The following is a 19,005-nucleotide window of genomic DNA, read 5'->3' on the forward strand; positions in this document are numbered from 1 at the left end:
GTCAGTAATACTTTGGGGTCAGGCTAGCTGACCTTCGCTTTTTCCCCTCCTCCCCTCCACCCTCCTCACCTCTTTCAAAGTCTCTTCATCTTGAGGAAACTTGTAATACATGTATACTCTCTGCTACTCCACCCCACCACCCACAAGGCTACCTTCCACTGACTCCGCACCCCCCCCCACCCCGTTTAGATTTTTTAAAGAAATGACATCCGTCTTTCCTCCCTCCCTTGACTTAATCCATCGCAGACCTAACATAATTGGATTGGTCCAAACAATGCTTTTGACTGCATTGCTTACACCAATCACTTCAAGTCAAATCAGTGATCTCTTCAGGGAATGGAGGAAGGAAGGATGCATTTGATATTCAAACAGGGTTTTATGTGAGGTCCCGGTCCTGCTCTCCTCCGTAGAGGTAGCTGTTGGTTCCTGTAGGCTGGACGTACTCCTCAGTCTTATCCCAGTCCGACACCCACGTCCCCCCTGCTCCTCCTCCTCCTCCTTCTCCGTTGGGGTCTGTGCCTCCTTGATTCATGGCGCCGTAGCCACCTCCACCCGCTGTACGGTACAACTCCTCCGTCTCGTCCGCCAGCTCGTCCTGGTCCAGAATGCCACACTTCTCGTCGCTGATCATCTCAGGCTCCGCCCACGGCTGCTTCTCTCCGGACGCAAAGAGGCCTGGAACACGAGGCACCACCAATCAGAATCATCCTGTACTCAACTGGTTGGGTTGACTTGGGTCTACACTAAAAGGGTTCTTCGACTGTCCCTGTGGGAGAACCCTCAGAAAAAAAAACTTCTGGGTAACCTAAAAATAGCCATGAAAATTACTTGAGCGTTGCAGCGAATGTTGAGTAAATTATTCATTGGTAGCAGCTCTATCTATTCGTCTAGAAGCACCCAACCCAAAAAATAGAAGCACTTTCATTGAAATAATACATACTATCCGTGTTTGTCATCTTTAAAAGATTCCAAGTGTAATGTTGTGTAAAAAACTGAAGAAATACAAACCCTTAATGAGAGTCACCCAAACCAATAAGCTTACTGATAGTGAATTCGTTCGTCTTTTTTCTGTTGAACTGAGGTTGAACCGAACCATGACCCTACAACCGAGGTACTGTATGAACCGAACCCTGGGATTGGTGAACTGTTACACTCCTAGTAAAACCCACAGAGTTCTGCATGTAACACAGAAATTGTACATTTCAAGCCTGCAAACTGCGACACTTTAAATAAATGTGGAATAATACTATTGTGCAATATGACAACCCTAGTCGTCTGTCTGTACAGTATAGTACAGTGGATTGTGTACATAGCCTTTATTTATGTAAACCAGCTCCTTCCCTTCTTGTGATTTTTTTTTCTAAAAGTGTTTTTTTTTCCCTTTCCTAGCACCAGGGGAGCCCCCCCTCCTAAATTTCGTTGTTTGGTACCTGTACTGTAGCAATGACAATAAAGTCCATTCATTCATTCATTCATTCATTCATTCATTCATTCATTCATTCAGAAAGGGACGGCAGCCTAAAGTTTGGTTTAGTAGGGTTAGGGTTACGTGAAAATTGAAGTAGGAACGATTTTTCCTACACTTTTTTAACCAGTAATGATGGTGCTAATGAAGGGAATATCAGTGAATGATAACACAGAACAATACATGTTTGTTCTTCAATGAAATATTAAGCTTGTCTGCAGTTTCAATACAAACTTTGATTGAAACAAATAATGGGGTGATTTCCTGGTGATTTCGGAGGGGCCAAACGATTGTCAAACAATCTGTGTGATCTGATCATCATAGCATAAATTGATCAAAATGTACCGACAGAGAGATGGCGAGAAAAGAACAGAAAAGAAGAGAAGGAAATACACACCATAGAATATGACCCCTCCGTAATGAACGAGTGAAGCAATGAGAAACACATACTGCCACTCTTCCCGCGTCTGAGGCGAGAGAGGGAGGAAGAAAGAAAGAGAGAAAAGAGTGATTGTTAGAGGATGAGTGTGAGAAAGAGAGCTAGTAAACAAGAGAATGAAAGGGTGTGAGAGAAACAGATTGATACAAGTAATAAAAGAGAAAGGTTTGCGTTTGAGTGCGATTAATGCTGTTGTTTGAATAATGTTAGTGTTTGGTCTAAACTTCCTCTAAACAAATGTTGTATTCCATACATGCCGTGCTACCGAAGTAGCTAGGTTGAGAACAATGTTTATTTGTTATAAATAAATAATATTATACAAGTTCTTAGTGTCAGTAAATATATATATATATATATTCATACTGTGTGTAATGTACCATAGCAGAGCAGGGGAGGCTGGTGGAGGTAGAAATCCAATGGTGTACCATTCCTTATTCTGTTCCATGAACCTGTCCTCCGATTTCTACCTCCACCAGCCTCCCCTGTAGCAGATCAACCTAAGTGGTTTGTGTTGTCAGGTATTAATCGTAAAGCTCTTGCACAGCTTATTCATAGCGGTAGATACAGTATGGTAAATGCTATCTGGTTAATCTAGTTTAACATTGCTATGAAGAGACTGCCTGTATGCTACATTGAATACCACGTGCCATGGAATATCTTGATATATTGCTATATCGATATATACATGCATCCAACTGGAGTATACATGTACAGTATACATATATGCATGTATATATGTATGTATTTATGTATGTATTGTATGCACATGCATGCAGGCATATGTATATATATATATATATATATATATCTGTGTGTGTGTAATATGAAATGTTTTACATAGTAAATAAGGCTATATATGGAACATTTGACTAAAAGCTTATCACAATAAACATCCGAACAGTGCATTGACCCCAAGTGTGTGAAGAGTCTTCTTCTTCTTCAGTCAGTCATGTTGTAGCCTACCTTGTGTTTGGTCATGGCGCCAACGATGAGCGGGCACACCATGCCCGACAGTGTGCCCACCCCGTTAGAGATGCCCATCAAGATGCTGGCGTAGCGTGGAGCGATGTCCAGGTGGTTGACATTGAAACCTGATGAGGAGACACAGAGGACGAGGACCATTAGATCCATGGTATTTACTATGTAATTACATGGTTATAACTGGTACTTTGTGGTCCGGTAGGGCTCAGAAGGTAGAGCCATGCTAGCAATGCTAAGGTTGTGGGTTGACAGCACTCACTGTACAGATCAAACAAACCCTGGACAGGCTCCAGTATGTGCAAAACTCAACTGCCAAGGTTCTCACACACCCCAAGCCCTGGCAGCACATCACCCCCACCCTCATCCACCTCCACTGGCTTCCGGTCAAGTCCCACATTACCTATAAAATCCTCCTCCTCACCTACAAGTCCCTCCATGCCCGCTCCCCCCAGTACCTATCTGACCTATCCCGCCAACATGCCGCTCCCCCGAACTTGCAGTCCTCGGACTCGGGTCTGCTTGCCACCCCCCGCACTAACCTGCGAACCTTGGGGAACAGAGCTTTCAGTGTGGCAGCCCCCACCCTCTGTAACTCTCTCCCTGTGGTGATCCGCAACGTCCCTACCCTGAATGCATTTAAAACAGCCCTCAAGTCCCAGCTGTTTGCCAAGGTCTTCGGCCTCTAGTTTAGTTGTTGTTTTTGTTTTCTGACTGTTTGTCTGACTGTTTTTTGTTATTTTCTTGTATTTCTGTAAAGCAACCTTGGGTCCCCTGAAAGGGGGTTAGGGTTAGATTTAAGTTTACATTTAAATGTAAGTTATTATTATTTATATTATTATTATTATTATTATTATTATTATTATCATCATCATCGCTTTGGATTAAAAGTGTCTACTAAATGGCTAAATCAACTTTCTGTATAAACACTGTTACAATGAATCCTCAAGTAACCAAGAAGTAATTCCTGAGTAACAACTATGACAATTACACCAACTAAAGTATGTTGCGTAAATACCCAGTAATTAGGGGACTATAAAATAAAATCTTGTCGCAGTCAAGAAAATAGATTGTAAATGATTGAAGAGGCCAACCTAGTGGCAGGCGGACTCTGACGAGACAGATAGTGTAGTCAGGCTATCCCCTAGATAACTGTGCGTGAGTGATTATGCAGCTCTCGATGGAGAGAGAGAGAGAGAGATCAGGGTCGCTGTTCTCCTGACAAGGCTCAGCCTTCTCTGTGAGGCTCTGTGTTGAACTTGTTTGATCTGTTACGCGTGACAGCTAGAGACATGTCTCTGAAGACCAGCAGACAACCTTAATGAGAGATAGGTTGGAGATAACAAGGCATAAGAGTAATGTGGGTTTGATTTCCACCGGGACCCGACATAGACAAAATGGAGGTGCTCACTAAAAGTTTAGAAAATACAGGGCCCAGGTCCTTTACCTGATATAGCGAACCCACTGAACCCTACTGCCAGAACCAGGAAGGTGATAGCAATGCCTCTGGTATGAGAGAACCCCACCACCAGCAGTAGCGTAGCCTCCATACCAAACCCTGTCACAGAGAAGAAGAAGAGGGGTGGGGTGGGGTGGGGGGCAATCATGCAGTTAAAACCAACATAGAAAGAAAGCAAAGAAATCTGGCACTTCTACAGAAATGTTGATTCATGTACATCATTATGTCTGTCAAATAAATCCTAAGCCAGCGTAGGCTCTGTGTGGTGCAGCCCAGCCTCCCAGGCAGACAGACAGGCAGACAGGCAGGCAGGCAGGCAGGCATGCAGACAGACAGACAGGCAGGCAGGCAGGCAGACAGGCAGGCAGGCAGGCAGGCAGGCAGGCAGGCAGGCACAGACAGGCAGGCAGACAGACAGATAGGCAGGCAGGCAGACAGACAGACAGACAGACAGGCAGGCAGGCAGACAGGCAGACAGACAGGCAGGCAGGCACAGACAGACAGGCAGGCAGACAGTCAGGCAGACAGACAGACAGGCAGGCAGGCAGACAGACAGGCAGACAGGCAAGCAGACAGTCAGACAGGCAGACAGACAGGCAGACAGACAGACAGGCAGACAGGCAAGCAGGCAGGCAGGCAGGCAGGCAGGCACACAGACAGGCAAGTAGCTTCCCACAGTCAGATATTCAGTACTATGTATACACACACTTCTCATTCCCCTCCTCGCTCCTCTGTCTTCGATCGATTGCTTCGATCGATTGCTTTCTCCGCAGGTCAAAAATAGTCTACAGGGGTAAATGCAGCTATTGCATGAGTCATCACCTGGCTTTACACAACGAGTGGTTTCTCACGCACTGGATGCTGGAGTAAACACACATAACCAGGTGCAGTATTCTTTAACCATCTTTTCAGGTCAATATATTTGATCTGATTATTTATTTTTTAGATCATTTAGCTGCAGGCGTAGTTCAGTAGACTTACTAAGGATAGGACACATGTTTGATACCATTCCTCATTCTGAGTATACTGTCGATCGACTGCTTACTCGTCCTTTTCACTTTCCTCTTCCCTTCTTCCTCTCTTCCACTCTTCTCTGTTCCCTTCCTCCTCCATTCCTGCTCTCCTCCCATCCCTTCTCCCTCCTCTTCCATCCTCCCTCCTCTCCTCTCATCCATTTCCTCCTCTCTTACCTCCACAGTTCATGAGTTTCCTGACGTTGGTTGTGGTCATGATGTTGTTGCTCCGTAGGTAGTCAGCCAGCTGCCCCCCGATGGGCACGATGATGGTCATGACCAGGTGGGGGAGGGCTGAGATGATACCAACCTGAGAGGAGGTGGGAGAGGGGGACAAAGGATGGAGGAGTGGAGAGGGAGGAGGGAAAGAAAGGATGGAGGAGCGGGGAAAAGGAGGGGTAGAAAGAATGGAGGAAGAGAACACACCAAATTGGAGAAAAATCTGTGTTTGTTCATGGACCTCACAAGAAGTCTACAATGCATTGTACATTAATAGCAATGAGCTAAAAGATAAAATAAAATAAAAAAAATAAGTCTTAAGCCCATAGAAATACTGATTCTCTGTTACCTTGCTGATCTCAAAGCCAAAAACCTCCTCGAAGTAGGCCGGTTGGCTGATGAGGAGCAGGTAGAAGGTCCAGCTACGGCAGAAGTTGGCCACGATGATGGCATAGACGGGCATGGAGGTGAAGAACGCTCTCCAGGGGGTGTTGAACTTCTACAGGAGGGAAACAGAGACACATAAAGACGTTAGTGTGTGTGACCGAGAGGGTTCATTAGGCCAAAAGGACATCCTCAAGGTCCGTGGGCGACACTTGTTTTGCATGTCTACCTCAGGGCTACCTCACCACATGATCAAATATAACGTTTGATTTGATGTGTGTGTGTGTGTGTGTGTGTGTGTGTGTGTGTGTGTGTGTGTGTGTGTGTGTGTGTGGGTGCGTGCGTGTGTGTAAAGGAAATGGGATATAGCCTAGGTGTACTAACCGTGACAGGGTTGGTGTTGGCCGGTCCAATTGCGTCCTCAATGTATTGCCTCTCCTCAGGAGTAATGGTGGGATGGGCCGCCGGACTCTCATAGGACACCATCACCCAGAAGATGTACCAGAAGATCCCAAAACTGCCTGGGAGGAGGAAGAGAGTGGAGAGAGAGAGAGAGAGAGGGAGAGAGAGAGAGAGAGAGAGAGAGAGAGAGAGAGAGAGAGAGAGAGAGAGAGAGAGAGAGAGAGAGAGAGAGAGACAGAGTGGAGAAAGAGAGAGGAGAGGAAGAGAACAGAAGTGGTGGTCTAGTGGATAGTGAGTTGGACTTGTGATCAGAAGGTTGTGAGTTCAAATCCCGCCTGAAACCACACCACTACTAGTGTGCCCTTGAGTAAGGCACTTAGCCCTCAGTTACTCCAGGGGGAATGTCCCTGTAATTCGTAATTGTAAGTCGCAAAATTAATTAATTAGAACAGAGGAAGTGTAAAAGGAATGGGACTGACGGAGGACGAGGAAGAGGGGATGGATGAAGGGATTTCAGAGGGTGAAACTAGGGCTCATAGAGGGTGGAGTGCAAATGGCTAAATCATGACCCTTCATAACAAGATGTCTGACATTGAACTCCGGGGTCAATTCACCAGAAATCATGTGCTGAGCATTCGGAATGTTCAGTGACAGTAAATCAGTGATGCCTTATGAATGTGTAGGACCTAATGGTTGCTGTTATAATATCACCCTGGGGACAGGAGTCACTAACCATAGACGTAGAAGACAGACGACCATCCTGTATACTGGACCAGCATTCCAGCCAATGGCATGGCGATCACTGCTCCTGCATAGGACCCTGGGACACACACATACACTCATGAAGTAGCTCCATCCGGGAAACCACATAGACATGAACAGCATTCCAGAAACGTCAAATGCTATGCTGTCATTCCATTGAGATTTAAAACAGTTAAGCTTCAGGTTAGGGTAAGGAATGGGTTGTGGTTATGGTGGTTATGTGGTTATGGTTAGGGATAATAACCGCCCTTTTATAGAACTAGTACAGGGCAGGAGGATAAATGGTAGTAACATTACATTATGTTGATATCGTGGTGGCCTAGTCATAGAGAACAAGTTGTTCTATAAGTCAGATTACTACAGCGGAAAAATCTGTCATTCAGATTCATACGTGCCGAGGTTACAATGTGGCTCTTGTCCATACAGAGCCTGGGGAGATAAGGAGAGATGGAACAAAAGGGGACGACGACTTACCACAAAAGGCCGTCGTGGCCAATCGACTTCTTTCAAGAGGAGGCGCCCATTTGGCCCAGATTCCGTGACACGCCGGGTAAGAGACGCCCTGGGAGAAAGAGGGAACCACAACAGGAAGTGATATCACTGCTATCGGGACAGCGAGAGCTTTTCATATCTGCCGTTTCTCTCTCGTCTCAATCTTCTCTCTGTCTGAAAACACCGGTCCGGTTCTCTCCCGTCAATACCAGGGGGGAGGCTGGCGGAAGAAGAAACCCAGGCTCGTTGTAACGCATGGAACGGAATAAGAAATAACAAACACGTGTTTGATACCATTCCTCATTCCTTCTATGCATTACACTGAGCCCAACCTTTCGACCCTTAGCAGCCTCCCCTGGTACAGAGAAAACAACCAGGGGCCTCATTTATAAAAAGTACTTGAACGTTTTTCTAAACGGACGTAAGCATTATTTATAAAATGGGCTGCGATGGTTTACATTTTGCGTACGTGCTTCCTTCTATAAATACCAACGCAGGTAAAATGAACGCAGGTGAATGCGGTTTGTATTAACGCCCTGTGATAGCGGCTCAATTATAGCGGCTGAATTAAGCCAAGTGCTATAATATAGGGTAGTCTGTAAGCGGGAGAGAGCAGAGAAGGGTGGCTTCTCGGTAAGTTGCATTTGTAACGTTTGATCATGACAACTAACCAGGCAAATGCTTATACTCAGTAGGTTACTCAAGTTGTAAAAGAAAATCAGGGGAGGTGGTGGATTTTATCATATGAGGACAATTTTAGCATCCCCTCAGCGTCAGTGACTTCAGTGTCAGTAACTTGGTAAAAATGTCATTGCATGTGTGCGTGCCCCCTCGCACCTTGAAATAGCAGTAATACCACGTTCATTGATAAAATGACAAAGTATGGAAAGAGGGGATGGCCGTTTTAGAAGGGGGACGATTTTTACTGTTTTTATTTCAGGGGGGATGCCATCCCCCCCCAACTCGAGTGCTGCTTATACTTTAATAATATAATGGTCTTATTCTTATCAGGTGACATTGAAAACATGGCTGCGAACTCCCTTTGCGAACTCCCAGACACCGGAGAAAATCCAGTATAATTTAGCGCATGGCCGGGCAAGGTCCGTTGTGGAACGCACTAGGCATGTTGAAGGGGAGATAGATATAGCTCCGGAGGGATATAAAGAAAGACTGAAATACAATCATAAACATCAGTTCCCTTTAAATCTTGAATTAAACTCATTTTCTCGGCTGATAACAACATCGTTAATTTTATTTTGAGCCACTTGCATGAATTACAGTAGGCACCAGGCAGTACGGCTCACATGCCTGTAATAACTCTGCATAACCAGTAGGTAATGTGCGTACGCAAGGTCAATACACGACGTAGAGCTACGATCGTTTCCACGGTCAAATCGACTCACGTTGGAATTGTATAAATCACTACGTTGACGTGGTTTTCTACGTACGACACGGGTAAGATCAAAATTTGATCTAAGTACTTTCTATACATGAGGCCCCAGATGTCAGCACAGTGGGCGTACTACACCAAGTGTGTGTACTCTAAAGTATGCAAGGGAGAGCAATGGAACAAGGCCAAGCACCTCTACGAGTCCTTGACATATCCTGACGAGGATAACACAGCCAAAGTGCATCCGCGCTGCAGAGGGGATCAACATATTCAATGCAGAAGTGGCCACTACAGCAAAGCCAAAGACTCTGGGGGAGAGGAAGAAAAAAAGAGAGAGGTAGAGAGTGAGAGAGAGAGAGAGAGAGAGAGAGAGAGAGAGAGAGAGAGAGAGAGAGAGACACGCACACAGAGGGAACAATGTCAGATGAAATAGAAGTAAAATGAACAAAGTAAAATGATGAAGAAAAAAATATAGATCTAATGGTGACAGAAATGTTAATGTGAACTTGGAATGCAGCTGACCTGTTTGCTGCAAACCTTTGACAGATGAACCCTCCAGGTATCTGAGTAACTATGTATCCCCAGAAAAATGATCCATGGATCATTCCCACCGTCTCTGGATCCCAATCGAACTGAGCTTTCTGTTGAGATAGATAGATAGACAGATAGACAGAGAGAGAGAGAGAGAGAGAGAGAGAGAGAGAGAGAGGGAGAGAAAAAAGAGATTACATGACAGAGGGGGCAAGGAAAACATATATTTGAGTTAGACTCACCACAACTCTCTTCTTGACCATGAAGTATATAGGGGTAAGGTGAATGAGGCCTAGTGCATACTAGGGCATAGGGGCTAGTGCCTAGGGGTTAGGACGTTAGGGCGTGACGGTGACCCACCACCAGCACAGGCCTGTCCCCTCTATAGACGGTGTGGTTGTTGACCATGCTGACGATGGCCACGCCCAAGTTACAGCGGATGCCGAAGGAGATGCAGAAGCCGAGGCCGGACAAGATGGCGATGATGTAGCGCCGCGGCAGGCCGAAGCACGTACAGTCCACCATGGGAAGCTCCTTCTCTTCCATGATCTGCGGGCGGCCCTCGGCCGACAGCTCGATGGTCTCCCCATTCTCCTGGCGCTTCTCTAGGATTCTGATGGGGAGGAAGAGGTGGAGGTGGAGGAGGAGGAGGAGGAGGAGGAGGTGGTGGAGGAGGAGGTGGAGGAGGAGGAGGAGGAGGTGGGAGCGTGGAGAGAGAGGACCACTTTATTATACTGACTGGTACCAATGTCTGCCAGTGTCTCGTGAAGGTTGTTAGAATGAATCCCGTAGAAACAAGCTAGTAATTGAAGGTGTTATTACTGTGTTATAACCATTATAGCAGGAGTAAATACAGTGGTTCCACCTTAGTCTACTGACGTCATACTATGATCATACTACGATTAACATTGGTCCTAGACGTGGATCCAAGAACCAGAGGGAGACAGCGGTGGTGTGGGAGGAGCAGAGAGGAGGATGAATAAAATGCCGATCCAATCACCTTCATACTTCAACACAACTATCGGCAGATTCCTTGACCGTGTCTGTGTCAAGGAATCTGCCAACAGTTGTGTTGAAGTACGAAGGTGATTGGCATCGGCATTTTATTCATACATATCAATTATAAATGAGAAATGTACTTCCTCTCAAAAAACAAAAACAATGCCTCCGTGTGAAACAATTGGATTGTTCCATGTCTTGGTTCAATGAACTCTCCTCCTGTCCGATTGAAAAACCAATCCACACCAGCGCTGTCCGCCTGAACTTCACCTTGACGAGGCTCTGCAGTGAGGAGGTTCTGTAGTGGGGTGTTTCTGCTGACGAGCCCTGGGCTGACAGGTTTGGACAGGGCCGGCAGGGAGCAGCCAGGTACAGGAGCTTCAGTAGAGTAGCTAACCCATACGGTCATTACACCAACTTGTCTCTTTCGAAAACATCTCTCCCTCCCCCCCTCTCTCTCCTTCATCTTCCCCTCCTCCTCTCCTCTTCTCCCCCCTCCTTCTCCTTCTCCTCCTCCTCCGCCTCTCCCTCTAACTCTCTCTCTCCCCTCTCACTTGTCTCCTTAGGACACATCTCTTCCCTCTCTCTCTCTCTCTCTCTTTCTCTCCTTCATCTTCTCTCTTCTCCTACTCCTCCTACTCCCAGCTCACCCCCCCACCCCCCCCTCCCCCTCCTGTCATCCTCTCTGACTCCTTCACCTCACTGAGCATACACACTGACGGCCTGCGCCCAGCCTCCAGCCTGGAAAACATCAAATATGTATCCACCCGAGGTGCATCATCCATAAACTATGAGTTTATCTGTCGGACCGGCGCAACAGCAGGAGCAGCAGGAGCAGCAGGAGCAGCAGGAGGCCCGGGAAGAGGCTGTTCTCTGTTCACAATTATTACACACTGGACAGACAGTCCAGACAGTTCACATCAAAACGGGAGCAGGGAGACAGACGGACTGAGGAGGAGGCAGGCCGGTCTTATATCATCTGCCCCAACAGATTTGTTAACTGACTGGACCGTGTGTTTTTATGTAATCCTCAGGTGATCAGAGGAAGTCAGGTCAGGTTACTCTGAGGTGTGGAAGCACTGCGCTCCCATTGGAGCAGTCGGGGGCAGCACACGGTTGGGAGGTGGGTCAGTCGGAGGTGGAACTCAGAGGCTAAATCACACACTGCTGAGGACAGTTGAGTTTCTGTGTTTCGTTTCCCATCTGTGGAATCACAGACCATCATTATTATATCAAGTATAGATGACGCACTGTTCTAGACTACAGAGAACGGTTGGAAATTAGGACTCTCCAAAATCTCACTTTTGTCAATCCAGACATATCAGGAACTCTGTGGACAGAGCGAACGTGCAGAGAGAGATAAACAGTTTCAGAGTTAATAGGCTAGGGAAATGTGACACTCTGGCTGGAATCTCACCCAAAGATCACCATTCTCCCTGGCTGGGGGACAACGTTTCCAGATACATAGTATCCCACTTCGTGTAGTCTTTGGGGACATAATATCTAATCTATGGTAGCTAGATCACTGTTCATAGCCGGTCGAGACTCTGATTTCCCTACCTAGAGACCCTGAACACGTACATAACCACTGGAGGTTGAATATCAACATCTGCCCTGTGAGTGACAGCATTTAACACCAACATCTACCGCAGGCTGACTATCCAAGGCCAGTCAGTGTAATGCTGGAATTGGAATGAGGAATGGTATATCAAGCACAATGTTTGCATTACAATGAGCCACGTCCTCGACTTCCACCTCCACCAGCCTCCTTTGCTACACAGTATAGATTCTAGAACAACCTCAGATAAGAATCCATCACAGAGAGGCTGTGTCACTGTCTCTGGGTACAAGACAAGACAAGGCGGGGGACCTGAGAGAAATTATAACGTCAACACATAAAGCAGTCAGATAATGTCAGAAAGCAATTTAGAACACAGTTTGACTGTCACAGGGTAAAACTAAGGTGAGCGTCTTGTGTTTGGACGAGAGTCCAAACACATTATCTCAATTGACCAACTGATATCTCGAACTCTATTCACAACTAGGCTATGTATTTCTGTGGAGGCCGGTGGAGGTAGAAATCAGAAGACGGGTTCATGCGTATGATATCGTTCCTCATTCCATTCCATGCATTACAAACAGCCTGTCCACCTGATGTTTTGACTGATCAAAAAGCGCTCCACCTAATAGTGCACAAACTTCAGCCTAAACTCCTATACACATGGCTGCACAATGGCTACAGAAATAACATAGCATTCCTACCGCATACCGACAACAGTTAACACAAGCAATGGCTCCACAATTCTTTGACATTGATTAAGTATTAATGACTTTCACAGATGTTGAATTATTAATATCCCTCTCAGACTATTTCTGTCTTCTCTCTCTCTCTCTCTCCTCTTCTATTCTTCCTGTCCCTCCCTCGTACATCTTCCTGATCTCGTCTTAACTCGTCCAGTCTTTCATCATCAATTCCCTCTCCTCTGTCTGTCACACACCTATCTTCCACCACTTATTTTCTCTTCACACCATCCTCCCTCTCTGTGCGTCCTGAGAAATCTCTCCTCCTCTAAGATCTTTCACTCTCCAATACAGATGAAACACTTGTGATATTTTCATTTTTGGCTGATAGAGTATCTGTAAAGTGTGAAATTATGTGCACATCTTTCTGCCATGGTACAGTTCTCATCTAAAAACTGTTGTAACAAAGTGTCATCATTAACCCTTCTTATTCCAACTGTCATCTTTCCTCCATGTCTCCACTTCCGCTTGCCTTGGTCTGAACCTTGAGTCTATCCCAGGATTCCCTGTTAATCCTTAGCTCTTTAGCTGTCCCTCTCTCTTTCCCTCTCTAAGCAGCCTAACCGATAGTCACATCACACAAACACACACACGCACACACACACACACACGCACACACGTGTAGTATGTGTGTAGTAAATGTGTGAGTCAATACAATACTCTCAATGGCATATTAGAGTCAAGACAGACAGTATGAAGGTCATTAACACCCAGTCCATCAACAGGTTACTCCAGTAGTGAGTATACCAGGTTTTCCCTCTGACCTAATCTCTTAATTCATTTGTCAAGGACACAAGCGTGAGGCCTGTTCAATAGCACAGGTCAGAGGTCAATCAGAACATGCCCACTGTTTTCAATATGGCACATGTTCAGGCGATGGCACCGTTTTCAATATGGCGCATGTTCAATACCATTACTTACAGGAAGTGAATAAAAAATGGAAATAAGAAATGGAGAAGAAAAAAAAACTATAGGAACAGATGATCCCGCACCTGCATCTGAATAGAGCAGACCCTCTTGATCAGCCACTGAACCTCCTGCAGGTCTCATAAAGACGGAGACTGCAAGAAGGAAATACGGAGGACAAAATGACAGCTGGAAGAAAATGGTCTGAAATTCAATGGGCTGTTAAACTAACACATGCTGCTGATGGAACATAACACTGAAAAGTCAATCACTGACTTTGTTATAAAACATAAAGATAGTGCTGATGGAGAGCACATACAGCAGCTTAGAGCACTGATGCTGGTTGCCATAGCGGCAGCACCGATGGGCAGCACCCACCCCATAAAAGTCCTGTACAATTGAATGACATCCGAGACGACCATTTAGCCTAACTGTCGGCTATCAAAGTGATACAGGGTTCAACGTAATCCTTTGACAATACAATATAATGGTAAATCACCAGCCAAACACCCAGTTTAATAACCACAGATGGAGCAGTCGTCTTCACAGCACCTTGTTCTCGGAACAGAAATATTACTGGAACCTCTCCAATCAGATCAATCTAGCATCCTTTTGATCAAGTAAGATCAATTTAGCATCAATAATCATCTTTTTGGAATTAAATGGCATGTCTATGTTATCTAGCCTTTATGATTAAATATATCCATACCATAGTGTTTGATAAACTATGTAAATCATATCATAGCTGTTACGGTCTTGAAATAAACATATGTATATAATCAGTAGGTTGATTTAAAATATATATATAGATTATGAATAGCCTAGTTATGAGGACCTACGTGTCTAACAATAGAAAAGAAAAGAATCTGCCTTGAAATGCCACTCACATTACTTTATATATTTAAAGTGTCCTTGCTGTGGTAGGCTTAAGGCGATGTATTATTTACAGTTGTGAAAAGAAAGACCTGTCCTGGCAATGCATTCACAGAAGTTAAAACCTGAACTGGCAGCACTGGCGCCAAGTTAGCGCATTATGCACAGGCTGCGAACACAGGACACGAACACAGGACACGAACACAGCACACGTGGCCTCGAGAACCCTCTCTTTGGGGAGCACCTGAGCGCACGTTGCCAGAAGTATAGGTTTACTACTGCGGACATACACGGTAGTGTAGTGTAGGCAAGTGTAATCCCGGTTGTACATGATGCCGTTGGGGGAGGGGGTGACGAGTTATCGACGGGAGGTACCTGAAGAGGACTTATACTGAGCGAGCAGAGAGAAAGAGAGAGCGAGAGAGAGAGAGCGAGAGAGAGCGAGAGAGAGCGAGAGAGAGCGAGAGAGAGAGAGAGAGAGAGAGAGAGAGAGAGAGAGAGAGAGAGAGAGAGAGAGAGAGAGAGAGAGAGAGAGAGAGCGGGAGGTGTATGGGGATTTACGTGTCCGACAGCTTGGAGGGGGGAGGGCTATTTCGGGAGAGGATTTATGTGTTTAGACGCTTCTTCAAATCCTGGGAGAGAACTCCTCGCGCGCACCGATATCAATCAACGTTTCTGCCGATGTATCACACATTTGGTCGCGGATAAGAAGGCGTGCCAAAGAAACGTTGTATCCCTCAATCGAAGGGCGAACATTAAAAAAAATGACTTTCACATTTTCAAGTAGAATAAAGTTGCCTGCTCTCACGTAGCCTCATTGCATTTTTGCTAATTCAACTTTCACATAAGATGACTAAACTTAGATTACTAAATAACACATTTGCTTTACATCGTAACCACAATAGCCAAACAAAATATGCGTGTTTGTCATTATCGATTATGTAATATGGAACTATCATTTTGCATGGGGGAAATAGATGTAGGTAAGAACTTCAGTTTGAACTTCATGCATGAGGATTTGTCTAACAGACCAGATGGTATCATCCTTAATAAACGTTTATAAACTTTTGGTTTGAAGCTTTCTATGACAATATTAGGCTATTGATTATTCCTACAATTGTGTATAATAATCACAATTGTGATTATTATACAGTTAATAATCACAATTTAGATGTTCTATCGTTCATTTCATTGTAAATCAATCAAGCATTTTAACGGTGGGCGTTCAGTGGACTAATTGTTAGGCCAAATAACATGCGTTTTAAGAAAACATTAAGACTTTATTTGATGTAGTATCTTGATTCGTTTTTCGTTATGGTAATTTTCCTATCATTCAGAAATCAGATTCGCAAACGAGAAAACAGCGCAAACAGGCCTCTATGGTTCCAGGCCTCTCCTATCACCCTGCAGGCCTTGAGCTTTGTGCACTTCATATTGTAGCTGGGATGAGGCTATACGTTTCTAGTCTGAAGTCTATGCAAAATCCACGAATTCTAGACTAAGGTCAAACATGTGGCTTTGTTCAGTTATACCAGGTAGGCTATTGATTGGAACACACCCTGAAGAATTTGGGGTGAAACGGCACGCAAACCGTCTCAAATGATCAGATAAAGTGACGGTATTCCATGATATAGGCCTACATCATCAATATCAATGAAATTCATTTAGTTATCCTCGGTTTCCCAGAGTAGAACAACCATATTCCTAGATTTCCAACTACCTATATAACTCCAGAGAGAATATAGGCCTACAAGTCTAAATAACAACGCACATTCAGAATTATTTATGTGCATATATATATGTTTTTTTTTCTTCCACGGCCCAACAGTAGCATCAACCGACAACTGCGATTGTAACTGATTTCACTAAATTAACGCTTTAGCCTGATATAGAATGAGAATCAGATGTTGGGCCAGGTTGACCAGATCATCCAACACCGATAACTAATCCAACCCCCTTGGGCATCTTGATCTTCGGTAGTTAAGGCCTTGCCTTCCTTTTTATCCAAAAGTGCGGGTCAAAGTTATTCTTCAACTTTAAGCCTGTACAATCAACCATTATAGAGTCTTCTTCGTATCAGATCAGCTTCAACGCCACATTTAAGGCAAGTGAATAGATTCTAAGTAGAACAGAATAGGTGTAGCATTTCGCTTACGTGCGCCTTTACGCATAAGAAGAACGCCATTCAAGACAAACAACACAAGACACACACTTCGTGAGCTTAGAATGATAAGGTTCTATCTCCGTTTAGAATGATAAGGTTCTATCTCCGTTTAGAATGATAAGGTTCTATCTCCGTTTAGGGCAGTTCAGAGATATTGAGCGTCAAAGTTTTTACATTCCATTATGTTTTGTGAGATGGAACCTTTGTATTTTATGACTCAAAAATGTCAACATTTTAAAAATAACACCACACATGCATTAATAAACACTGAATGGGTCAGATTATGTAAAAAAAACCTCAATTTTGACAAAAATGGAGATAGAACCTTATAATTCTAACGTCACGACTTGCAGTTGTCGTTTTCACTTACTTGTGTATTTTTCCGAGTGTCCTGCCCGCGACGACCTTAAACCTGTCTGGTCGGACCTCCATCCTCGCGACTCCAGGCTCCGACCGATCTGATGTCCGCGCGCACTCCCGCTTGAGCGCGCAGCCCTCTCCCCTGTCACCTTCTCCCTTCTCCCTCCGCCCTTAACCTCTCACTCACACACCATTAAAACTCTCTTCGCTTTTTCAACTAGATGGTCCACACCGTTGAAACGCAGACCCTCTGATAAAAAGCTGCAAGAATAGGCTAGTTGTCCTTGAGTAGGCCTGTACACTTCAGTCAGAAAAAAAAGCACAAAAAGTTCTCAGCGCTACATTTTACACGGGACACATTCAATCAAAATCGCGTTGGCAAAAACATCGCGTGCTATAAAACGAATCTGTATGGAAGTTCAAAATTATAAAGAATTTAACCTAGGCTAAACAAATGCAAAAGAAGACATATCCAGATTTTTCCTGTTAAGTAATCTCGACCGAACTGGACGTGGGCGTCGCTAACCATTGGTACTGAAACCAGGATTAGCGATGTGCCCTCTGAGGTAATCTGCCCGAGTGTGTGTGTAGTGAGGTATGTCGTGTCACTTCCTCCTCGCTGCCTTTCGTCTTATTTAAGTAGCTATTCTTGTAACACACAACTACCTAATGAAGGACATTAAATTAGTGTATACTGACTCAAATGTAGGTTTCTTGTAAAACAGGTAATTTAATGGGATTATCGGGCATTGGAAGATAAATGTGGAAATCTGGCCACTATGGTATAAACACTGAAGCAACCATTAATCCGGTGGATGGACTAAAGAAAGCCGCACGATCCGGTGCACGCCCTTATCAAATACATCGTAAAAACAGCACTTCAAAAGTTTTGGTAAAGTTGAAACCATCCAACCATATTGGTTCTCAATAAATCCATCAATGTTGATAGATGAAATGATGCTTATAAATTCTAAATAATTGTGCAGGTCCCCCTTGTCGAAATGATGCAATAGCGCACTCTACTGGAATAAAAGGGTAGAAACGCTTTACTTACTTTACTTATCTCAATGTATGAATACCAGACTGGCCATAACTATTTGACCCTTGTCAAAGTCGCTAGTTTTTTTTTTTTTTTTTTTTTTTTACTCCTGCCCATTTCTCCATCGAACTGTTCACTTGCTGCCTAATATATATAGCCCATTGACAGGTGTCATTGTAACAAGATAATCAATGTTATTCACTTCACCTGTCAGTGGTCATACTCATAATGTGTTGGCTCATCAGTGTAAATATAAATAGTCTAACTGTAGACACTCAATCTAATGTCTCCCACCTTCATTTCAATAGCATGTGTTGGCTCTCAGTAGAATGTATGTATTGATGAAGGTAGACTCCAGTTCTATGAGTGAAGCGGAGCCCCATAGGGTACCCAATGACTGAAACTATAAAATATCCCCGCCCCCTGTGGGTGCTATATAATGGGGTGGCTCCTCTCACCCTCCTCCCAAAAGTACATAATACAGCCGTGTTGAGTAAGTCAAGGTGGGTCAGCAGCCCTATGGGGCTCCGCTCTACTCATAGAGTCCACCTCCAGTAACTATCGTTCTATTTCGTGGAGCTCCGACCTATTGGTTTAGGTGGAGCGAGCGAGGCCAAATGTACCCCCACTGAGACTCTAATCCTTAATACCGCTCTTCACCTGATGTTCTTTTAATTTATTAACATAATATAATTATAGCCGAAGTACAAGAAGTGTTTATTCATGTATTATTGTTGTTGTTATTATTGTTGTTATTATTATTAATTATTTATTTAACATATTTACAGATGTAAACATTGAAACTGTAGTCTATGTTGCTGGTTAAGAT

At 44.5% G+C, this 19,005-nt stretch overlaps 1 protein-coding gene across 1 annotated transcript; it reads right to left on the reverse strand.

Annotated features, from left to right (window-relative positions):
- Positions 1-376: 376 nt before the first annotated feature.
- Positions 377-17,209, reverse strand: LOC308167070 (vesicular glutamate transporter 1-like; the record flags this gene model as incomplete). Its single annotated transcript, XM_080541429.1, has 13 exons — positions 377-675; positions 1,863-1,932; positions 2,868-2,995; positions 4,330-4,440; positions 5,532-5,664; positions 5,923-6,072; positions 6,342-6,474; positions 7,089-7,179; positions 7,596-7,683; positions 9,197-9,311; positions 9,526-9,644; positions 9,895-10,147; positions 17,148-17,209. 13 exons carry the CDS (start codon positions 17,207-17,209, stop codon positions 377-379), a joined length of 1,752 nt encoding a protein of 583 aa, XP_080397555.1.
- Between the last annotated feature and the right edge of the window lie 1,796 nt (positions 17,210-19,005).

This window comes from Nansenia antarctica (genome assembly GCF_963989245.1).
Source record: "Nansenia antarctica genome assembly, chromosome: 11".
In the NCBI taxonomy this organism is placed as follows: domain Eukaryota; kingdom Metazoa; phylum Chordata; class Actinopteri; order Argentiniformes; family Microstomatidae; genus Nansenia; species Nansenia antarctica.